Raw genomic sequence first — 24,644 nt, 5'->3', positions numbered from 1 at the left:
CCAGCCTCCTTCAGGATGTGGTTCATCCGGTTATGTGAACATTGCTATTGCTGCAGCCAAGGGGACGAACCTCACAGTCCTTTTGTTCTTATCCCAGGATCCTAATGGGAACCGAATAGGCCAATGGGTGGACGTGAAGCCTCACCATGGCATTGTGGATCTGTCTTTCCCTCTGGCCTCGGAAGCGGCCCTGGGATCGTACACCTTCAAAATGGGAGAGGACTACAGAAATAGGAAAGTATTCACTGTGGAGGAATATAGTAAGTTTCTGGGGAAGACCACATGGCTTGTGAGAATCGTTCTAAGAATAAAAGGAAGCATATGTTCAGGGAAGTTTTTAATGGTTGATGTTTTGTTGTGCTTTTAATACTTTGTGGGGAGACGCCCAGAGTGGCTGGGGCATATAAATAATAAATTGTTATTGTTATTGTTAGGTTCCATGTCTATGGGGCTGAGGACAGCTCAGCCCTACCCCAAAGTATGTGGCGATGGGCCTAAGTCCTTCCAATCTTGAGTGGCTGAGCCCCGTCGGGCCTCCCCACAGCAGCAGAGGGCCCCATCGTTCCTCCCTGCTGTGGCGGAAGGCCCCATGTCGGCAGGATTCAGAAGTAATGCCCTTTTGGGGGAGAAGAAATTACTCTAAGCAAGGAAAGGGTAGTCAGAACCGCATCTGTGGTTGGCCTAGCATAGATGCTTGGGGGCTAGTGGCTCAAGTCTTGAACCAGCTAACCCCGCCGGTGTCTTGGGAAGCCGAGATAGCTGAGTTTGGAGTGCCAACTCCTAATGCCATGCTTAAATGCTTGGAGGCAGCAGGAATGGGAGAGAAAGCGGGGCAGGGCTTGGATGGTTTTTGCCGACTGCTCTCCGAGATGTGTGGCAGGAATTAGAAGCTACTTGGAGGAAAGGTCAACAGCTGGCTGGCAGGGCGCCCATAACGTCATCCGTATCAGCAACTCCTCGGAATACAAATATCTTCCGGATAGATTGCCCATATACATGGGGCCATCTGCTGTGGTAGTGGGCCCCCATGCTGGTGGAGGGCCACATCAGGCCTCATGGCTTCCTTCCGATGTGCATGAACTTGGCGCTTCTGAAAGGAAGAGAGATTTGCCTGCCCTGAAGTCCCTTTCAATACTGCCGTTTTCAGCTGTTCAAAATGCAGAAAGCAAACACAACAGCAGGGATCTCTACACATTGGTCGTTAGGTCATCTGCAGAAATGACTCGTGCCTGTACAGTAAGCCTGCAACTTACACACATTTAGCTTTTGCACATCCAGCTTTATGTGCTTGGCAAAAAAATAAAATGGGGGGGGGAGCAGAAAGGGGGCAGGTGTCCGGGGGGAAAGACTTTGGCGATCTCACCCACCATTGAACCCAATGTATTTTGACTAGATGCGATTTTGGTTTCGGGCTGATCACTGGAACATAACCCCCGCCATAAGTTGAGGGCTTACTATACAACTGTGGAGGGGGGGTCAGGGGGGCTCCTGCTTGTGTTGCCCTGGGCACATGCCATTCCCCATGCTAATTCTGTCTAGACATTGTGAATGGCAAAGTTACTAGCTCTTCAATATGTTGCTGTCTTTCCTGGAACAAAATGCAGCAGTGATGTTCTAGAGAAAAGATCTGGGAGGAGATAGAAATGTGAGGTGCTGATTTTAAAGAGAGACAGACAGAGAGAAAGAGAGAGACAGAGAGAGAGAGAGAGCTACATTTATATCCTACCTTTCCTTCAATGAGCTCAAGGTAGCATATACAGTGGTATCTCTGGATACGAACGGGATCTGTTCCGGAGCCCTGTTTGCATCCAGAAGCAATGTAACTAGCGACGGCATGTCTGCGCACGCGCACGTTGCTTTTCGCCGCTTCTGCGAATGCGCGTGACGTCATTTTGAGCATCTGCGCATGCACGAGCAGCGAAACCCGGAAGTAACGCACTCCATTACTTCTGGGTTGCCGTGGAGCGCAACTCAAATGCGCTCAACATGAAGCATATTCAACCCGAGGTATGACTGTATAGTCCTGTGAGGTAGGTTAGGTTGAGAGGCGACAATTGGTCCAAAGTCACCCACCCATGGCGGAGTTTGGGGAGGGTTCAACTCTGGTATCCTTGGTCCTTATCAAACACTCTAAGAACTGCTATAGGTAAAGGTAAAGGTACCCCTGCCCGTACGGGCCAGTCGTGTCCGACTCTAGGGTTGTGCGCCCATCTCACTTAAGAGGCCGGGAGCCAGCGCTGTCCGCAGACACTTCCGGGTCATGTGGCCAGCGTGACGAAGCTGCTCTGGCGAGCCAGCACCAGTGCAGCACACGGAAACGCCGTTTACCTTCACGCTATAAAGCGGTACCTATTTATCTACTTGCACTTAAGGGTGCTTTCGAACTGTTAGGTGGGCAGGAGCTGGGACTGAAAGACGGGAGCTCACCCCGCTGCGGGGATTCAAACCGCCGACCATGCGATCGGCAAGCCCTAGGCACTGAGGTTTTACCCACAGCGCCACCCGTGTCCGTTCTAAGCACTGTACTGGCTCACGAATGCATCTCACGCAATGTCCCAGTGAACACAGTTGGTGAAGAAATGCATACTAATTTGACACCTGTCACTTTGCAACCATCCCACATGCAACAGAGGAAAAACGAGGAGATCAAAGTTAGGTCAAAACCTTATTGCATCGCCAGCTGGCTATGATAATATAATGCTAAAAAATGCCTCTGAAGGAAGGCAAAACAATGCCTCCTTTTCCTTCCACCCACCCGCTAAATTAAAGCACCTACATCTATAGGTATGTGCATTTTAAGTTCAGTTTAGGGTCAAGCAAGATATGATATGCAAGATCCATACAGAGGATCTCTTCTGGTTTGGAGTTTTGTTCATTTGCTTTTAAAATTAAAATACGCTGCAGAAGCAAAATCTGACCAGACAGCAGCACTTGCTGGAGTTAACGTTCTCCTCTCGTATCTTTTAATCTAATTGCAATTACCCCAGAACTATTGGTCTTGGTGTTTTTAGCAATCTGCTATTCCAATTCTTCTTCTTCTTCTTTTTAAAGCATCCCTTACTGCTCTTCTTCTTCTTCTTCTTTCCATTGCAGTGCTGCCTAAATTTGAAGTGCTGTTCGAACTTCCGCAACTTATCACCAAAGCGGATGAAGAAGTTCAAGTCAAAGTGCTTGGCAGGTGAGCAAAATCTTGTGTGTCCTCAAAGACCATGCCAACGGTTGATGGAGGAGAATATTTCATCCCCAATAATGAGGACAGTATAGGCAGACATCAGTACTGTGTCCTTTTCCCCTGCTCTGTTTCTGGAGGACTAAATTGCAGACGAAAAAAAGGATATTCCAAGCACCTGAGGTATTTGGTAAAGCAAATCTGTTTGTTCCAGTCCGGCTTCTTTCCTTTCACCTTTTTCTCTCTTTCCCTTCCAGTGACCTATCAATTATGGTCTAGTTTTTTGTTTGTCTGTCTGTCCAGAAAGCTTCTTTTCCTTTCCTGTCACTTTGCAGAAAAAGTCAAGCACCACTTCTTCCCTCCCTGCTCCCTCATACACATACTTTCCACATTTCTTGCATTTCTCCACAACAGGCCATCAAGTAATCTTTGCATCTGCATGTGAAACATTATTGGGAATGATTCCGCCGCAACTGTGGAGTCGAAAAGCTATAACAACTAGTGAAATTTTCATTCCCTTCAGAAAGTCTCTGGGTGGTATAAAAGGATTGTTCTGGCATGCCTGCCTCCAGTCTTTTCTCAGACAGCGTGGGATCGGGTCAGGAGTTCCAGCTTGACCCCACGACTGTGGGTGCCCAGGGCTGTGGGTGCCATGCAGCGTGCATGGCCCTGGCACCAAAATTTGTGGCCCTTCATGGAGAATTTTGTGGGTGCTCAGACACCCAAGGCCCCAGGGAATCGGCTCCTATGGATCAGGTGTTCTTTCCTTCAGTGTGAATTCACGGGGGGAAATCTCTCCCTAAGGCTGGTCCACTCTTTCATTTACCGTATCCAAAATGCATGAGCTTTGCTGTGATAAAATGGCTGATGTGTTGTTTCTCAACTCAGCTTGGAAACCCTGAAGCCTTTCCTAGCTCATCTGTAGCCAAGACATGAAAACACCTTTTTATAGGGATATAGCAGGGGTCAGCAAACTTTTTCAGCAGGGGTCCAGTCCACTGTCCCTCAGACCTTGTGGGGGGCCAGACTATATGTTGGACAAAAAATGATGGAAGAGCGCCACGAGCCCCGGTGGCTGCTTACCTGTGTCTTGTGAGCGACAGGGGCTGGCGGTGGCGATGGCGGAGGGACGATGAGCAGTGTGCAAAAGGGCTTTGGAGAGGGGCTGCTTAAAATGGCGGCTGCTCGAGCGCTGCTGCTGCTGGCACCAACAAAGCCCAGCCCCCTTCCTCCTCTAGTAGAAAAAAGACAGTCATGGAACCGAGAAATTGCACAAAACAAATTAAATACCATGAAAATCCCTGAAATGAGAAGTAATCGACTAGAAATCGATCCCGTTAAGGCTTTGTTCAATTTTAGGTTTTTCTATTTTTTTTCTATTTTTTAAAAAATAGCTTTTATTTTGCTTAAACAGGTACATATAAATATAAACAACCAAAAATTACAAAGGAAAATTCCTTAATAGTAATGAAAAAAACCTACAAAAACTACAAAAAATATCGAAGTACATGACACAGAACATAAGCTACTATGGGAAATATAAAAGAAAGGAAAAAAAGGAAAGAAAAAAAGAAAAAGAAAAAAAAAGGAAGATGAGCCAAAGCAGGAAAGCTCATCAATTGTACACTTCCTTCTATTTTTTCCCTTAAACTTTTTGATTTTTATTATTTAGTTTATTTCCATAAGACAATATTTCTAGTCAATTACTACTCGTTTCAGGGATTTTCACAGTATTTCATTTGTTTTGTGCCCCTTCCTCCTCTATGTAGGGCAGGGAGAAGCCAGGAGGAGGGAGGGAGGAAGCGCCGCTGTTGCCGTTGTGTGAGGGAGAGGGAGAGAACGCCCGTGCTGGCAATCCACATGGAGATTCCTGGACCGTCCACGGGCCGGATCCAAAAGGCAATTGGGCCTGATCTGGCCCGCAGCCCTTGGTTTGCCTACCCATGGGATAAAGACATCCCTGCCCTGTCAATGTCCATAGTGTGTTACACAAGCAGAAACAAATCTCACACTGTTTGAGGCGTGTTTATGTGAACAGCTGGGAGGAAAGTGCTGGAGAACTGCAACTTTGCTGTGCTCAAAGGCAGTAATGTGAACAACACACCCTAAATTGATTTTCCTACCATAAACTGTTCAATCAAGAAGTCTCTCTGTTTTTTTGGTGCTACCAGCTCCATTTCCACCACCACCACCCCGACAAATTAAAGCTGACTGTTTACTTTAGGGGGTTTACTTCATGATACTGTTCCCTCACCTTCTGCTGCAGGTACACATATGGGAAGCTCGTTCGTGGGAAAGTAGATCTACATGTAACTCGAGACATATCATTTTACTTTTTTTACGATACGCCAGTGAGACAACTCGATGCAATTCAAATGCACTACACAGGCCAGGTAAGCTAACTGAAGGGCTGAGACAAGGGGCTATACTCCTGCCCTGAAATGCCATTCTGCTGCCCTTGGCTCTAAAATGAAAGTCCTTAACCAGCTGCCTTTGCCTCCAAATATAATTTTTCATCTCTGTTTCCTCAGACAGACAAGAATGGTTATGTTTCTTTCACAATTAATGCAACCGATTTAAAGCTGCCTGAGAGAGGCTATACGGATTTTGTTCAGCTTTCTGCGGAATTTGAAGAAGAAGGAACAGGTACAGAAATGGGGAAATAGAGGTTTTGATGTTTAGTAACCTTCCTTTGGGATGCGGGTGGCGCTGTGGGTTAAAACACAGAGCCTAGGACTTGCCAATCAGAAAGTTGGCAGTTCGAATCCCCGCGACGGGGTGAGCTCCTGTTGCTCGGTCCCAGCTCCTGCCAAACTAGCAGTTCGAAAGCACATCAAAGTGCAAGTAGATAAATAGGTACCGCTCCGGCAGGAAGGTAAACGGTGTTTCCGTGCGCTGCTCTGGTTCGCCAGAAGCGGCTTAGTCATGCTGGCCACATGACCTGGAAACTGTACACTGGCTCCCTCGGCCAATAAAGCGAGATGAGTGCCGCAACCCCAGAGTCAGCCACAACTGGACCTAATGGTCAGGAGTACCTTTACCTTTACCTTTAACCTTCCTTTAGACCTCATACTCTTGTTTGATCTTCTCTTTCTCCCTTTCTACTTTAACGACATTTTTACAGTTTTTAATCAGTAGATTTGGGGGAGGTGGGCACTGCTTCTGTGCCGTGCATTTTCAGGGCCTCAGATCCTTCAAGTGTCCCTGTTTTCCAGGAACAGTCCCAGATTTACAGACGTCGTCCCAGTTTCTGATTTGATCCCAGAATGTCCTGCTTTTCCTTAGGACATCCCTATATTCATTGGAGAAGTGTTGGAGGGTATGGAGCTATCCAACCCCCGAGCTGTCTGAAGGCAGCCCTGAATGGGGAAGTTTTTAAATGTTTAATTGTGTTTTTATATATGTTGGAAGCTGCCCAGAGTGGCTAGGGCAACCCAGTCGGATGGGTGGGGTAAAAACAGTAATATAATAATAATCATAGAATCTTAAAGTTGGAAGGGACACCAACGGTCATCTAGTCCAACCCCCTGGAGGAATCTCAGATAAAGCATGCATGACAGATGGCCATCCAACCTCTATTTAAAAATCTTCAAGGAAGGAGAATCCACCACCTCTCGTGGGAGTCTGTTCCACAGCTGAACAGCTCGTACTGTCAGAATGACCGCTCCCCGCATAAAACGGGGGGGGGCGACCTTTGCCTGGACGCGCGCAGCCCCTGGATCTGGAGCGGCTCCATCAGCATAGGCTTGGCTTTGCCTTCCCTCAGGTGGGATACCTGGAGGTCTCCGCCTACCCCAGTCAGTTGTCCAATCCCACCTGGGGGAAGCGTTGCCAAGGAGATCAGGCCAGGAGGGGGAGGGATTACATGCCCACACAATAGAGGGAGGATCTTACCTGGGAATCCTCACTTGGCTCCAGAGCTTCTCCCACCCTACCCACCCTCAGTTAATGCCTTATTTTGCAGGTTAACTTTTCTTCACAGATTTTGCAGGTTAACTTTTCTTACAGGTATGCGGGCGCTGCTACGTTAAGGTCGCTGTCAAAGGGCCGGAAAGGAATTTCCCTGCATTGGCAGGTTTTGCCTTTCCCGTAGCAAAACGTCACAGCTTTGGCAGTATCAGGCCTTGGGCGGAATCCTTTTGTCCATCTTCCTCTTGCAGCAGCGATACCAGGGTTCCCCGTTAAAGGGGTTTCTGAAGGGAGGCTTTGACCGTACGCCGAAAAGTCGTCATTGCTCTCCCCTGCAGCGGCGGCGTAACGGGGGCGGCTATCTCTGCTTGAACATATGTTCTCCAGAGCCGGCCCATCCCCCACACAAACACTGGATAACCCTGATGCTCCCTAGGTCCCCGGCTGGGGACCGGGGAGGGAGAACGCCCAATGCCTGAGCCAAGGTCTACCCAATTTGAAATTTAGTAAAGTTGTGGCCAATTTAATCCCATAGCACGTTGTCTTGAGTCGTTGTTCCACATGATGGGGGGGGCCGCTCGGGACCTGGGGACTCCGCCTGTCCACGCAAAGTTTTTCCAAGTGTTTAGTTGGTATCTACTTTCTTGCAACTTGAAGCCATTGGTTCGAGTCCTACTCTCCAGAGCAGGAGAAAACAAGCATGCTCCCTCCTCCATGTGACGGCCCTTAAGATACAGTGGTACCTCAGATTACAGACCCATCAGATTACAGACGCTTCAGGTTACAGACTCCGCTAACCCAGAAATAGTACCTTGGGTTAAGCACTTTGCTTCAGGATGAGAACAGAAATTGCGCCGCAGCGATGCAGCGGCGGCGGGAAGCCCCATTAGCTAAAGCGGTACCTCAGGTTAAGATCAGTTTCAGGTTAAGAACAGACCTCCAGAACGAATTAAGTTCTTAACCCAAGGTACCACTGTATTTGAAGATGGCCATCATATCTCCTCTCAGTCTCCTCCTGCAAGAACAGTGACAGTAAGGTCACTGTTGTTTCTCTCTCCTACAATTTTTACCCGTATACTGTCAAACTGCTTTTCATGCTCCAGGCCGTAGATTTCTTCACAAGTGTACATATCCTTTATATACAATGCTGCTACTCCTCCCTGGTGTGTGTGTGTGTGTGTGTGTGTGTGTGTGACACACTTCCCACAGCTGCGCTGAGTCCGGATGTCACCTCTCTTTTTCAGGAGTGAAAGTCGCAGGAACCGGTGGCTTCTCTGTTGTCGCCAGAGTAGCAAACGTGCAGTTCCTAAATCTCAATCCATTCTATAAGCATGGATTTCCATACACTGGAAAGGTGAGGTCCTAAATACAGCTTTGCCCAATCTCTCTCTCTCAGCCAGACAGCTGATGAGACAGCTCAGTCGCCTAAAATAGCTCAATATCTGATTGGAAGGTTGGGGAGAGGCTGTTTTTAAAGGTGATGCTCAAGGTTTGAAGAGTGGGGGCAGCAAAGAGATAAGGAAATAAACAAATATTTCACCTGGGAGGGTGTCCAGCGAGGTTTAAATGCTAATTTCTGTATTCAAGCTTACATAACCAAAAGCCATGTATTTTAGGAGCATTTGTCAGATGTAAATTATAGAAAATGTTCTGAACCAAGACCACTCTTTTGTTTCTGTGAAGAGATTTGTGCCTTTGGTGTGCATGCATACCTAGTTCATAGACCCTCCTAGTGTGCAAAACTGTATCTCTCTGCTTGGAGGTCACCCACACTGAGTTAAATGGGACTGACGTCCCGGAAACAGCATACAGGACTGCAGACTTAATCATATATTTACCGTATTTTTCGCTCTATAAGACGCACCAGACCACAAGACGCACCTAGTTTTTGGAGGAGGAAAACAAGAAAAAAAATATTCTGAATCTCAGAAGCCAGAACAGCAGGAAGGATCGCTGTGCAGTGAAAGCAGCAATCCCTCTTGCTGTTCTGACTTCTGGGATAGCTGCACAGCCTGCATTCACTCCATAAGACGCACAGACATTTCCCCTCCCTTTTTCGGAGGGAAAAAGTGAGTCTTATAGAGCAAAAAATACGGTAATTCAACTTTACTTGAAAGAGCCTTTTTCAACAAATTATTTTTATATTTCGTGCAATTTAAGAAAGAGGAAAGTTGTTTCAGTAAATCCAGTTACTTCTTATAGCCCACCTAATTGCCATCAGAGGAGACTAACATGGCATTAATTCCCAGTTTGTTCTTGCAGATGAAATGCACCATCAACGACGTACCCTTCAAGAATGAGACGGTCTATCTTACTGTCGATGTCAATGACGTGGAGACAAACCTTCCTTACCGCACAGATGAGAATGGCGAAGTTGCTTTCTCCTTGGACACAACAGAATGGAAAGACACGGTTTCTCTACGGGTGAGTCATGAGCATATTGGCAAAGGAGCAGCATTGTAGTGGCAAATTCAGAAGCGCAGAGCCACACCCTTTCACAGCTGTGCCCCTTCTAAATTTGTAAGTTTGTGGTTTTCTTAAGATGTTTAGCATGGATTGGGGTGTTATCATGGTTGGTTTGTATCCAAGCTCCGTTACCTTATTATGGGTGTGTGTATGAAAAATTATTTTGTTGTTGTTGTTGCTAGCAGCGTATAATTTGAAATAACAAATAAAGGGCTTCTTTTGTTCCTTTTCACTTTTGCTTATTTATCCTATGCAAGTGCCTACTGGAACTTTTGCAAATGAGCCTTAATACACTTTCCTTTTATCATTAACCTATGTCATCATTGACAACTCATCAGTACAATTAACTTTCCAATTCCTTTTGTATTTTAACCTCTGACGTGCATCTGGTTCTTTCAGTCACCAACCAAAAACCTTTGACCTATTGTTTGTTTCTGACGCCTCCTGTCCCTTTTTGCTTTCTAGGGCAGGTACACTATTTTAAAGCAGACTGAGCCCATTTCCTTTGACTTCCTGGAGACAATACGGAATGAAGCTTTCGTATGGCTGATGCCCTTCTACTCAGAAAGCAACAGTTTCCTCGAGATCCAGCATGTGGAGGAAGAGCTGCCCTGTGGAAAAGACCAGGAAGTGCTGGTGGATTACATCCTTGATCGGAAAGAGCTGGGCCCGGAAGCCGACCACGTAGATTTCTATTACTTGGTGAGTGTCTAGCAATTGGTGGAAACGCCTGGAGCAATATGAGAAAGAGAAGCAAATGCTGTATGGGGGGGGGGAGGGAAAGAAAAAAAGGAAGAAGAAGAAAAATGCAAGCTTGAAGAAGAGACAATATTAAAGAAGGTGGGAAAGAATCTCAGCAGAGAGAGAGAAAACAGAAGACTAACAGGAAAACTGTGGGAATGTTCAGGGATGCAGGAGAGGATATATTGTTTGATTATATCCTTTCCAACTTGTGTTAACAATTTCTACAATTTAGCAGAGTAACATTCCCCTTTTTAAACTTGCACAGCGGATGCGTTTGCTCAGACTCGCTAAAGCCTCTGAAATAACTATCCTTGGTAATTTCCCCTTTAGTCCCTCATAAAAAGAAAGACACGGCACAATCTTCTATAAAAGTATAAAAAGAGTTTACGCACTCACTCATTCTGTTCACAGATGGATCCCAGAAGGCAGACTTAAGTTACAAAAGTAATATACCTGGAATCTATCCCATAAAGAGACAGCTCCTTTGTCCTCTCTTGGCTGGAAGCCAAGAGAGCACCTTAGGATAAGCAGATGTTGCTTCTTCGACGAATGTAGTCAGAGAGATGGCAGCCTCCGCTGAGGTATTTTTTTACCTGCATAGGTGAGGCCATGCCCACCTCTGGTCACATGTAGAGGAAGTCTGTCCCAGCCTAGGAGGAAACAGGAAGTTCCAACTGGCTGGTCCAGACTTCCCCTTTTTATGTCCACTCTAGGGATGTTGTACTTGACTGCTCTTGTGTTTCACATTCCACAAAAACTGCTAAAAAGAGCTTTTCCTCAAGCAGAGATTTTTCTCAGACTTATGTTGATGGGGCACTTTGCCACTAATAATGACCTGAAAGAAGTAGAAAACTTGGGGAGGGGCAGAAATAAGACATCCTCTTTACTGCACATTCATGACCATTTATGCTCATGATCCTATTTGGGCGGCTGCAAGCAATCCCATTTCCAATACTGTTTGCACTTGCGAAAGTTTTGGGGTAGTCACACCACTTCACTTCCAATCAGTGCACATCCTGTAACTTCCTGCTGAAACCCTGTAACTTTATATACCACCAGTGTTCGGGTTTATGTTTGTTCTTTTGCTGTGCTATAGCCCCTCCAGACAGCAATAATGTGGAAGCATTGCAGAACAAACTAAACAGAATAAATCCACCATCCTTAACACACCATTACTGTGTCAAGAACACACTGAGGAATACACCCCCAATAAAATACTACTGGGCTGGAGTGGCCCTTGATTTGCATCAGATTGAATATCATGTGTAAGGGATGTGGGTGGCGCTGTGGGTTAAACCACAGAGCCTAGGGCTTGCCGATCAGAAGGTCGGTGGTTTGAATCCCCGCGACGGGATGAGCTCCCATTGCTCTGTCCCTGCTCCTGCCAACCTAGCAATTCGAAAGCACGTCAAAGTGCAAGTAGATAAATAGGTATCGCTCCAGCGGGAAGGTAAACGGCATTTCCGTGCGCTGCTCTGGTTCGCCAGAAGCGGCTTAGTCATGCTGGCCACATGACCCGGAAGCTGTACGCCGGCTCCCTCGGCTAATATAGCGAGATGAGCGCCGCAACCCCAGAGTCGGCCACGACTGGACCTAATGGTCAGGGGTCTGTTTACCTTTACCTTTAATATCATGTGTGAAGTTTAAACCTGCATATATTCTCCAGAACATCCAAATATGAAAGTGTCAAGTGTCAAGTGCCATAAGTGCTGTGTGTATGTGTGTGTGTTAGGGAGGGGCAGACAGGTACAATTAAGGGGAAGTGGGCAAGGTTTGATGCCACTAACCTGAGGTTAAATTAAATGGTAAAAGAGAGATCTAAGAGCAGGGGTCGGCAACCTGCTGCCCATGGGCCACAAGCGGCCCACGGGGGTCATTTAAACAGCCCACGAGCTGCCCCTGAACCAAGCCGCCCGCTCGACGAGTCCCTGCGTGCTGTGCTAAACCAGTGCAGTTCAGAGCAGGGATTTGCTTCCCCGGCGCTGGAAATTGCGTCTGCGCAGATGCGATCCAGCCCCCGGAGCGATCTCTGCGGGAGTGAAGCGGCCCAGGTGAGGTAAACCTTGCTGACCCCTGTCTAAGAGTATTTGTTGTGGTTACTTTTTTAAACATTGTAAGGCTGATAGCAGTGTTATCAGTATAATATAACAGGCCCGTTGCTTTTCAGAAGCAAAGGCATTTTGCTCTTAGCACGCACACCTAGTATATAGGGGTTTCAAAATCACAATAACAAGAAACAGGGAGCTTGCCAGACACAGAGATGCTGCCGAGGAAAAAGCTCGTGTGACCATCCCAGGTCAGCTCTGTTCTCTCCTCCAGACCCAGTTGATTCCTGTCAGCATTCGTCTTCTGTCCTCTGGGTCTTGCTACAACTCTCTTACTTCTTCCTTGACTACCTCACTTCCATCTAAGCTCTGCAGGGGCGCTTCAGAAATAACATTGTGTGTGCTCTGAAAGCAATAAAATAGAATGAATGCCATTCATGGTGTGGAAAGGGTGTGTGTCAGGACTAAGGCGCCGGGACAGAGGTTTCCCCAATCAGTGCACCGTTCTCCCAATTAGCATTTTTCTTCTTCCACAGCTGCATTTGCCATACTGGTGAAAATATATAGTTATCAGTATTCCCTGCCTCTCTGATCTGGTGCTCTCCTCCTCCTCTTCTTAGAAAATTGGGAGATCCTGATCCCATATCTCCTGGGCTACAAGTAATTTGGCCCTCGGGTGTTCTCTCTAAAAATGCATTGTGTGAATAAGACAAATGTCTTTTCAGACACCTATATCAGACACGCAACTGCCATGGTATCTGTACTGTGACCACATCTTTCTCTCCCTCAGAACTCAAGATATCTCAAAATCTCACTATGGTCTTCCTACAGCAAAATCCATGACTCTAGTCTTTCCCTGTCTCACTCCCCTCTCCCTTTTTCTGTATCTCTAGTGCCGAAGAGGTGAGGGCTGGCTCTTGCTTTTGTCCCTGGCCTAACATATTGTCTCCCTGCAGATTGTGTCCAAAGGGAAGATTGCCTTCAGTGGAAAGAAGCAGGTGCCAATTGGCCAGGATGAGAGTAAGTGGGAGAACTATGCTGTTCCATCAAATAAGCCTCATGGGAAGCACAATGCGTTATCAAGATGAACATGCTTGGTGCGCCTGATCTGCCTGGTCTGGTGTTTCTTTCAGTTATTATTTATTCAATTTCAAACCCACCTTTCAAACAGGCCATTTCAGATCTGCAAGGCAACCTATGATAAGAGCAGAATAAAATAATAACACCATGCTAAAAATACTATAAAATTTCAAATTAAGGTATCATATCAGAAACAGTCATTGCCAGCAGCATGAGATCTAGTAAAACAATAGCACAAAACATAGAGTTGATGCCTGAACTGAGTCCTAATGTTATGCTTTCTTCTTTGGCCCATTACAATTATACAGCAGAAGATCTGAACTGACATGAAAAATCCCAAATAATCTCCCTATATTAATTGTCCCTCCGTGTGCGCGTGTGTGTTTACATATCATAAAAAGGTAAGGTTGTCATCACGCAGCAGTTTGCTTGGCTTCCAATAGGTGGCATTGCAAACTGCAGTGTGATCACAGCCTTCTGAGAGCTGCTGAGTCATCTTAGCAGCTTTGGAGTATGAGAAGAGAAACAGAGGCGGGAGACAGAAGTGGGCATTCCAGGGGCGCTGGAACAGCTCTAAGGTAATAGGAAGGGGTGGTTTGGCAAGCTCTCAGGAGAGGGGGTGGGTGGATTTTGCAAGGTATAGAGGAGGGGTTGGTAGTTTTGGTGTTGTGTGAGGAGAGGAAGTGTGTTTGGCAAGATGTAAGAGGCAGTAGGTTTGGTGAGAGGGTTGGGGTTTGGTGCAGAGTTGGTGAGTGAAGCGACACAAGCAGGGGTGCAACCCCAGCTTGGAGAGCATGTACAGTGCTAGACATAACTTCCTGACACTGAGCAGAATTAAACCTTAGGAGCGATTCCTGAGGTTTTTCACTTGGCAAAGATCTCATTCTAAAGGTTTTGTTTTTAAGCAGTTGTGGGTTAAACCACAGAGCCTAGGACTTGCCGATCAGAAGGTCAGTGGTTCGAATCCCTGCTCCTGCCAACCTAGCAGTTCAAAAGCACGTCAAAGTGCAAGTAGATAAATAGGTACCACTCCGGCGGGAAGGTAAACGGCGTTTCCGTGCGCTGCTCTGGTTTGCCAGAAGCAGCTTAGTCATGCTGGCCACATGACCCGGAAGCTGTACACTGGCCCCCCCGGCCAATAAAGCAATATGAGCACCGCAACCCCAGAGTCGATCACGACTGGACCTAATGGTCAGGGGTCCCTTTACCTTTACTATCAGATCCACAGTCAGTGTCTTCAGGTAAGGTGAATTACCAGAGTGGACTGCTAGGCGAACCTAAACAGATGGAAACGGGTTTATTTTAGAACTCACCACGTGGTGCAGAACGGAATTTCTTCTTGGCAATAAACCAGTTATTAGGTTGAAGACATGAGGGTTGGAATACTCCTGCAATGCGCAGGTGAGCTGGCTGCGTTTGGGGTGGGTCTCCTTGATTTTTTTAGCTTTACCACCATCCGGCAGAAGTGAGATTCACAGGGATGTTTTTTCTCATGCTGTAAGACATGGTTGCTCTCCTTCTCTTTCCTTTCCCACCATTCTCCCTTCCCCCTGACCCAGCTCTGAAAGGAACCTTCTCCCTCACCTTGTCTACGAGCTCTGACCTGGCACCCACAGTCAGACTTCTTCTGTACGCTGTGTTTCTGGATGGTGAGGTGGCGGCTGACGTGGATAATTTCAGAATAGAGAAGTGCTTCAAACACAAGGTTAGTACATATAGTTCCTGGGACAGCAAAGTGGCGCACAGGGCAAGAAGGGAGCACATATTATACATATAGATTCAGGTAGGTAGCCGTGTTGGTCTGACGCAGTCAAAATATATTTTTAAAAATTAAAAAATTGTCCAGTAACACCTTAGAGACCAACTAAGTTTGTTCTTTGTATAAGCTTTCGTGTGCATGCACACTTCTTCAGATACCAAGGACAAACTTAATTGGTCTCTAAGGTGCTACTGGACAATTTTTTATTTTTTAAAATATATTATGCATATGTATGGCTCAAGGCAGATGGGCTGAAAGTTCTGTGATCGAGCCATCACTCTCCATATTTGCACCCATTTTGCTTTCTCACTAGGATGGTTTAAATCACACACACATTGGCAAGCATTAAAATAGTGCATGACGTACAGTGGTGTAGCATGGGGAGCATGGCTATACTGTAGTGCTTTGCTAGTCCTGCTCAGCGTGACCTGAGCATTGTCCATCGCTGTGGCTGGAGAGAGCAGGGTAAGATGGGGGAAAGGGCAGGAGAGTCCCAGGAGCCGCAAACTCAGCTGCCTCCACCTTCTCTCCAGTCCACTCCAGTGTGGTGTAGTGGTTAAGAGCGGTAAACTCGTAACCTGATGAACCGGGTTCGCGTCTCCGCTCCTCCACATGCAGCTGCTGGGTGACCTTGGGCTAGTCACACTTCTCTGAAGTCTCTCAGCCCCACTCACCTCACAGAGTGTTTGTTGTGGGGGAGGAAGGGAAAGGAGAATGTTAGCCGCTTTGAGACTCCTTAAAGGGAGTGAAAGGCGGGATATCAAATCCAAACTCTTCTTCTTCTTCTTCTTAAATCTCTGGATTTCTGCAAATATTAACTTCACACACACACTTCCTAAATTAAGTACAGCCATACCTTGGTTTTTGAACAGCTTAGTTCTCGAACGTTTTGGCTCCCCAACGTCGCAAACCCAAAAGTGACTGTTCCGGTTTGCGAACTATTTTTGGAAGCCGAACATCCAATGGGGCTTCTGTGGCTTCTGATTGGCTGCAGGAGCTTCCTGCAGCCAATGAGAAGCCACACTTTGGTTTTTGAACGTTTTGGAAGTCGAACGGACTTCCGGAATGGATCCCATTTGACTTCCAAGATATGACTGTAATGCTGTTGATTGTGGTTAGGCTGGGTTTCACTGGAGTTGAAGACGTAGGGTAACACATAATCGCCAGCAACGTTACAGATCACCCCTCTGAAATAATAGTGTGTTTCACACCTGAATAAATAGCACTGTAATTATGGTGAATTTTTTTAAAAAGTAAAAGTAAAAAAAACCTAGATGACGTGACAATAGTGGGGAAACATAAATGCAAAGGAACGCAGTGTTCACAGTAAACATCATCTAGATCAGTCAGTGCAACCTGCTGCCCTCCAAATGCCTGGGGCTGAAGTGAGCTGTAGTCAAAAACATCTGGAAGGAGGGCACCAGGCTGATCTAGATTCTATATAAAAACTGAGTGAATGAGTGGAGATAAATAGTAGTCTTCCCTCTGCATCTTTTCTCTCTTTGGTGTTCTAAATTATTGCTTTCCAGTTCAGGTTTTCCATCTGATAATCTGTCTCCATCTGCAGGTGACTCTGGGCTTCTCTGAGACAGAGGAACTTCCAGGGGCAAAGGTCAACCTGCAAATCGAAGCTGCCCCTGGCGCACTGTGCTCTCTCCGTGCTGTGGACAAAAGCGTCGCGCTGAAGGGAAATGCAACACTGACCCCAGAGGAAGTAAGAGAGCTCATCCTTCCCACTTAGGCTCAATCAATTCCACTATTATTGCCTCTGATAAGGCCTGATAAGTTTTGATGGATGCAATAATGGAATACTAAACGGTTTAGTTTTTGTAAACTATGCAGGGATTTATGATATGCAAAATGATCAATAGAAAGAGAAGAAGGGAAGTCATTAATATTTTAAGATTGTTTAAATGAGTTTTTTAAATTGTAAAACAGAAATTTAATAAAAATTACATTTTTTAAAAAATAATAATAATTCTAATTCCAGTATTATTCCTCCTCTACCATTGACCTAAAAAAAGAGGCAGGCTACATTATAGTACAGGAAGAACACTTGTCAACTCAAATACAATTTTGTGGAGATAAGTACCTCTGTAGTTAATAGGGGTACCAGAATGAATATAAACACAGCAGATACCACATCTTAATCCCAAGAATGAAATTAAATGGGCGTGACCTGGAGTAAGATGGAATGAAATTCAAGGTTATGCATTTTGGGATAAAAAATGTTCATATCAACTGTGGGACTTGTTAACTGGTCAGCTCAAACTCAATCCAGAAATCTCTGCTTTCAGGTGTATAAACATATTGAGTCTAGTCTGACTGGCTCCAGAGGGTTTTACTTTGACCTGGAAGACTTTGAGCCATATCCTTGTCTACCTTCTGAGCGTCTAAAGACAAAACGGTCCATTATGGCCCCCTGGTTCCAAACCCAGGCTGATGCCTACAGCCTGTTCAAAGTGAGTACCATCTGTTCCTAATCCAGTCTTCTCTGAAACCTCCTTTGTTTTGGGTTGTCGATGGCATACATTGTGATGGTTCCCAGGATCATTAAATAAGGAGGAGCTTCCAAGGTTTGTCCTGTGATTTACAGCTCATGGTTTTTGTGGGACTGTTAAACTACGAGCCCAGATTCAGATGACACACTAAACCAATCTATAGATAAGCTCAGCGCAGCAACAACTGAGGAGCAAAGAGAACTCAGTGAGTCAGGAACTCTCTAAAGCTTGCATTTTGCAGGTATGTCATATAATCTGGATGCCATATAATTGTAACAGAGACGGAGATGGTTGAGGCTAATGAATCATCTTGTCATGTTGCTTGAAAGCATGTTGTTTGTCATGCTTTCTGCTTGTGCATGCTGAGAATGTAGATAGTTTCCTTGAAGGGATGAAGCCTACCAGCTGATCCTTGCCCTTCTTGGCTAGTGAAATCTGCCAGACCTGGGCAGGGATGTGGACTTCAGAAGTCCTCCTGAAGACTTATTTCCAGTCTGGCTTCAGACTCAGTTTTGGAACTGAAAAGGACTTTTCCTGCTTCTCTTGGATCTTTCAGCAGCTTTCAGTACTATCAACCATGGTATCCTTCTGGACCACTTGTCCAGTCTACAGCAGCTCCAGTTCTTCTTGGAGAATTGCTCTCAGAAAATGGCGTTGGGGGATTTCCATTCCAATGGGGTTTCTTGGGGTTCTGTTCTATTGCCCAAGCTTATCAGTATCCACATGAGAAGTCATTTGGAGGTTTGGGCTGAAGTGTCATTAATATGTAGATGGAACCCAGTTTCCACCTGCTTGTCCCAGGAGGGCTGTTGAAATTATGAATCAGTGTTTGGAGACTGTACAAGGTTGGAAAAGCGTAAACAATTGGAACTTAATCTTGACGAGACTAAGGTGCTGTTGGTGCTACTTGGGAAAGCTTATATGATAGTGTTGGCCAGGGATGCCTTATTACCAGCGTCATCTGTTATGCTAGCTGTAACCCTATTTGGAGAGCACCAAATTTACAATTGTTGTGCATGCACTAGTGACTTCCAGGCTAGACAAGTGCAGTGCACTCTTATTTTGAAGATGGTTTAGAAACCTCAACTATGGCAAAATGCAACCGCCTGACTACTAGTTAAGGCTGAGTGGCTGAATATTGTGCCACTAAGGCAGGGGTAGGCAACCTAAGGCCTGTGAGCCGGATGTGGCCCAATCGCCTTCTCAATCCAGCCCATGGATCAGCGTGTTTTTACATGAGTGTTTACATGAATAGAATGTGTCCTTTTATTTAAAATCTATCTCTGGGTTATTTGTGAGGCCTGCCTGGTGTTTTTACATGAGCAGAATGTGTGCTTTTATTTAAAATGCATCTCTGGGTTATTTGTGGGGCATAGGAATTCGTTCATTTCCCCCCCAAAATATAGTCTGGCCCACCACATGGTCTGAGGGACGGTGGACTGGCCCATGGCTAAAAAAGGTTGCTGACCCCTGCACTAAGGCATTTCCAGGCCAAGTTCAAAGTCCTGGTTATAACCTTAAAACCCATTAATGGTTGAGGACCAGGTTCTCTTAAGGACTGCCTGCACCTGTTACAATCTGCCCATACTTTAAGATCCTATTTGGAGATTTCTTGAGTTGCCAGTCTGTGCAAATAATTAGGCTGATGGACACACACAACAGGGCCTTTTCAGAAGTGGCTCCACAATTATGGAATATGTTTCTAAGTGAGATCAGGCAAGCATTAATGACCCTTTTTATCATGAATTTGGGAAGCTAATCTGGATTATCAGTGGTGGCTGTTGTTTCAAGTTTTATTGCGGCCAAAGCCAGTGACACTAAACACCACAAGATCAGACAACAAGAAATCAGCAACAACTTCAGGAAAGAAAAAAGGTTACACAAGGGAACTTCGCAGTGTGCCATTCAACAGAAGAGATTTACGCTTCTTAATTACTAAAGTGCAAAATTTAGCCACCTCATATGATATTGAGCTTGAGGAATCTTCCAGGAGGTATTTTCGAAGAATTTCAGGGGAGGATTCCAAATAATATTGAAGGGGTATAAATTTTGATAGAAGCGGTAAAATAAGTTGAACTCGTTCTTCACTATAGAATTCGCAAGATAGAAGAATGTGTGTGACAGATTCTACCTTATTAGACATACAAGGGCAGAGACGCGCATGCATTGGAACCCGCGTGAATTTGCCGTACAGGACTGCTGAGGGCATTGTCTCAAAGCGGGCTCTAGAGAAAGCCCATCTATAGGCTTCGTTAGTGATGTTAGTTAAGTAAGGGGCAGCTGCAAAATTAGGCCAAGCTTTTAAACATCTATACGTCTCCGGGAGTAGGGCGCCTTCTTGTTGTAATTCGATATCATAAAGTCTCCGAGTGATAGTAGCTTTTGCCTTGTTCAGAGTTCCAATAAAAAGATTTTCAGGGTTTAGGCCAATTTGTTTGATCTTGTTAGTTATTTGCATAAGCCAAGGAGGATAGGGAACTGCGGCCAGGAAGCAAGATAATAGACCTTTAGGATTGTAATGGATTTTCAGCCAGAGGGATATTGCTTGTTCCCAGACTTTTAATTCCACTCTGGGCAGTCCTGCCTCTTGCCTTAAGACTGCATTAGGTGTACACTTAGGGGTAGCAAATAATGATCTTAAGAATTTAGATTGTACTGTTTCAAGGGTCTTAAGGTTGGCAGAGGGGCTAATTTGAGAGCCATATAGAAGTTGGGCTAAAGATTTTGCCTGAAAGACTGTTAGGGCCATCGGGAGGAAGCCAGCTCCTTTCCTTCTGAATAATCTAAGGATAGCATTTGCACTTCTTTCTGCTGATATAGCTGATGTGGTCAAGTGTGTTGACAATTTGGCATTATAAGAGAAAGTAATGCCTAAGTATTGGAAGGTCTTAGTCTGTTCAATGGCGTTTCCCTTTACGCTCCAATTATCCTTCCTGAAGGAGCGATTAAAATGTACAATTTTGGTTTTGGCAAAGTTAATTGTTAACAGTTCAGTGTTACATTGGTCGCTAAACTTTCCTAAGGCACGTTTCAGACCCACTTTGGTTTGAGAGAGAAGAACAGCGTCATCCGCATACATTAAAACTGGTACTTTTCTGCCGTTAGAGAACACAGGGGGGTGGGTTTCAATTTCACGGCAGCATGTGACCAGGGAGTTAACATAGATGTTAAATAGGAATGGGGCTAATAGGCATCCTTGTCTAACTCCTCTTTGGACTGGGATTTCTCTAGAGAGTCTGCCGTCCTGTGCAAGTCTTATCTGGAGGGTATTGTTCTCATGAAGCTTAATCATCAGAAGTAATAACCTTCTGTTAATACCCATATTGGCCAATTTGGCCCAGAGCCTACTCCTGGATACAGAATCAAATGCTGCCTTTAGGTCCACAAAGGCCGCATATAATGACTTTTTCCAATATTTCGCATACTTATAGACAAAGTAATCTAACACTAAGCAGTGATCAATGGTGGAACGTCCGGATGTAAACCCTGCTTGTTCAGTTTCTAGCAAGTTAATATGATCTAACCATTCACATAATTTTAGGCATAGATGTTTTGTATAAAGTTTACAGATCACATTCAGGAGACTAATTGGTCTATAATTAGATGGATCAGAGGGGTTGCCCTTTTTAAATATGGGAACAATTATAGCTAGTCCCCAATCTTTAGGGATTTCAGTTGTCTTATCTATATATGAAAATAGATTTGCAAGGACCGGGGCCCACCAGTTTATTTGCGCTTTCAGAAGTTCAGCGACAATGAAATCACTTCCTGGGGCTTTGCCAGATTTCATTTGTAGAATTAGCGAAGTGATTTCAGGTGGCTGTTGTGGTGATGGCTGACGCACCAGACCATAAGGTGCACCTAGTTTTTGGAGGAGGAAAACAAGAGAAAAAAATATTCTGAATCTCAGAAGCCAGAACAAGAGGGATCGCTGCGCAGCGAAAGCAGCAATCCCTCTTGCTGTTCTGGCTTCTGGGATAGCTGCGCAGCCTGCATTCATTCCATAAGACACACACACACATTTCCCCTTACTTTTTAGGAGGGAAAAAGTGAGTCTTATAGAGCAAAAAATACGGTATTTTGTTGGTTTGTATGTTCGCAGGATAGAACTGGATGTTTTAATTTTTCAACTGCCTTTCCTGTTGGATTTTATGAATTTGAGAGGCAGCTTGCCTGAAAAGTGGTCTATAGGCCATTCAAATATAAATAAATAAATAAATAAATAAATAGTGTTCCACAAAGAACAAGGGGGGGGGGACATGATACAATGCACATGAAGTGGGAAGCATAACACACCAGTGTGTTTCTGTGAAATGTGTGCCCGTGCCTATAAATCTGGAGCTACATTTTGTAATCTTAAAAGAGGAGTGGGCTTCTGTTTTGTGGTCTATATGTGCATTCTTGTAACGTGGGAATATAAAGTAGTGACCTAAAAATGTCAATTTCAGAGTCTTCAGAGAAATCGTTTTCCTTGAGGCAAAGATATGAAGCCAACAGGGCCAAAAATATTGCCTAGCTGATCTTGATGAGAGCCAAATGAGCTTTCAGATAAACCTCATCTCCTCCTCTATTTCCCTTGATTGACACCTGAGCAGAGATTAATGTTGTAACACAACGTAATATGCAGCGTGTGAGTCTCAAATCATTTCTGTGGAATTGTGGGTCAAACCTTGTACACATCCATTATTGGAACGCAGAGCATTTTGCAATGATTTCCCTGCCAGAGATTCAAATGACCTTGCCTCATAGAATTTTTCTTTCATTTCATGTTGCTCTCATATGCCATCCCTCACTTTTCTCTTTGATTTTTACAGCAATTAAATATGAAAGTTATAACCAACACCAAAATTAAGAAGCCAGTGTCCTGTAGATTGCCAGAAATGACACCTGTTCGCTATGGCTTAGGTGAGAATCACAATCATAATTTGACAGTTTCTCAACTGGAGCCTCCCTTTGGCAGGGTGGGATATAACAAGACTCATCCTTTTTATCTACCTTTCCTTTTATTGAACCCTTGGCTAGAGACAGATCATGCTTTTAAAGAGCTGTATAAGTTTTTGAAGCATTGCAGAAGCGCAAGCATGCAAAATTTGTGAACAGAAATAATCATGGGAGGAATTTGCAAATATTTATCATGGGAAATGATTGCCCTATTATATTACCTTCAGATTCCAGGATGGGGTGGATTTCCATTCCCAGTTCTCTCCTGCTTGACCGTCTTTGATTTCTGCTTCTTTGATTTCTGCAAAGGAGTAGGACTAGGTGGCACTGCACCGGGTGCGCCTAATGTTGCTTCCATGAGTGAAGTGGTACCTGAGGCTTTTTCTTCGGTCCCTGGGAAAGCAGAGGAAGCCAAACCGAGGACGTACTTTCCAGAGACTTGGGTTTGGGCTCTGGTCCCTGTCAAGTAAGTAAAACTCTGCTGGGGCGGGAACCAAATGCCATGTAGGAACAAGAAGTATCTTGCTTGGCCATCACTCATTTAGCGCTCACCTTTTGCTCCATGCTTCCCAGGCACAGACCCACAATCTAAAGCTCCTTGTACAAGCCTTTGCTTTTGTTTGGTTTTGTTGCTCTGGAGCTTTTTTCACCAAAAACTCGGTCTTTAAAGTTGAAGTGCAACAAACATCTATTTAGGTTTTCTGAGGCTTGATGTTTGCTCCGATTTGACATTTTGCTCTTCTTCTTCCACTCAGCTGGCATTATCTTAAGGCTGTATTTTGTATTGTACATTGGCGTTTTATATAATAGTTTCAAAAATGCATCTTTCTAATGTTTCTCTGAAAGCCTGCCCAGGGCCAGAAGTTTATGCTTATATCACTTACGAACCAGAGGTGAGCATTTGTAATTTTGTGGGGCTCGAATGGTGTCATTATACCGCTCATTATCATGCAGTATATACTTGCTCTACGGGAGCACAGGGGGCGGGGGGGGGGAACTCTAGTAAAGTGGAAAATTCCACATAAATAGGCAACTGTTCTGTTCTTCCCACTGATTGCAAGTTTGTACCAACAGCGGGGGGGACGTGGGTGGCGCTGTGGGTTAAACCACAGAGCCTAGGGCTTGCCGATCAGAAGGTCGGCAGTTTGAATCCCTGCGATGGGGTGAGCTCCCGTTGCTCGGTCCCTGCTCCTGCCAACCTAGCAGTTTGAAAGCATGTCAAAGTGCAAGTAGATGAATAGGCACCGCTCCAGCAGGAAGATAAACGGCGTTTCCATGCGCTGCTCTGGTTCACCAGAAGCGGCTTAGTCATGCTGGCCACATGACCCGGAAGCTGCACGCCGGCTCCCTCGGCCAATAAAGCGAGATGAGCTCCGCAACCCCAGAGTTGGCCATGACTGGACCTAATGGTCAGGGGTCCCTTTACCTTTACCTTTACCAACAGCAGGAGTGCAGACCTCTCTGTAATATATCCTGAAGAAGGTTGCTCTTTTCTTGAGGCCCACAACATTTTCACAAACACCAGTGGCAGAGAGTATAAACTCCTATACTGCCATCTCCAAATTCCTCTGTTCTGATTGAGACCTAGCACAGAACTAGAGGCTTGGTTAAACTCATACTCGGAGGTGTGCTCCTCTGACCTGATAAACTTATATTCTGGTGATATTGGTTTTGCCTTAGCAGTGAACGACTCAATTTTCTTGTCACTGAGGGAGTGACCTCTCTTCCTGTTCTTCAGCGAGGAGGGGAAAGCAACTTACCCGGTCACCGCTCCAGACACGATCACGGAGTGGAACGCTGATGCCTTCTGTGTGGCTGACATTGGCTTCGGACTCGCCCAGCAAGCCAGGTTCCGGGTCTTCCAGCCATTTTTTGTGGATATGAGCCTGCCGTATTCTGTGGTCCGTGGCGAGACCTTGCTGCTAAAGTCCACTGTCTTCAATTACATGAAGGAATGTATCCAGGTTAGTGACCATTGAGAACAAGCAAACAAGCTTCCCTTATATGTGTATCCAGAAAGAAAGGGATGG

General features: G+C 45.3%; 1 protein-coding gene across 2 annotated transcripts in view; it reads left to right on the top strand.

The window, feature by feature from the left end:
- LOC308466685 (alpha-2-macroglobulin-like protein 1) overlaps nt 1–24,644 on the top strand; it is a 53,121-nt gene that overhangs the window by 11,056 nt on the left and 17,421 nt on the right. Inside the window, exons 7-20 of one of the 2 annotated variants that reach the window (XM_080987708.1) lie at nt 98–260; nt 3,094–3,178; nt 5,436–5,562; nt 5,701–5,815; nt 8,323–8,432; nt 9,341–9,502; nt 10,010–10,246; nt 13,290–13,353; nt 14,973–15,118; nt 16,740–16,886; nt 17,470–17,634; nt 22,488–22,578; nt 22,930–23,080; nt 24,353–24,578. In XM_080987708.1, coding sequence (XP_080843834.1) covers nt 98–260; nt 3,094–3,178; nt 5,436–5,562; nt 5,701–5,815; nt 8,323–8,432; nt 9,341–9,502; nt 10,010–10,246; nt 13,290–13,353; nt 14,973–15,118; nt 16,740–16,886; nt 17,470–17,634; nt 22,488–22,578; nt 22,930–23,080; nt 24,353–24,578 — 1,989 coding nt within the window. Of the gene's footprint in view, nt 1–97; nt 261–3,093; nt 3,179–5,435; nt 5,563–5,700; nt 5,816–8,322; nt 8,433–9,340; nt 9,503–10,009; nt 10,247–13,289; nt 13,354–14,972; nt 15,119–16,739; nt 16,887–17,469; nt 17,635–22,487; nt 22,579–22,923; nt 23,081–24,352; nt 24,579–24,644 lie in introns of both variants that reach the window. The other variant, XM_080987707.1, reaches the window with a different exon arrangement.

Source organism: Podarcis pityusensis, assembly GCF_964106645.2.
Source record: "Podarcis pityusensis genome assembly, chromosome: 17".
Taxonomy (NCBI): domain Eukaryota; kingdom Metazoa; phylum Chordata; class Lepidosauria; order Squamata; family Lacertidae; genus Podarcis; species Podarcis pityusensis.
The sequence above is the reverse complement of the archived record's forward strand: the minus strand, read 5'-3'. Positions and strand labels throughout refer to the sequence as shown.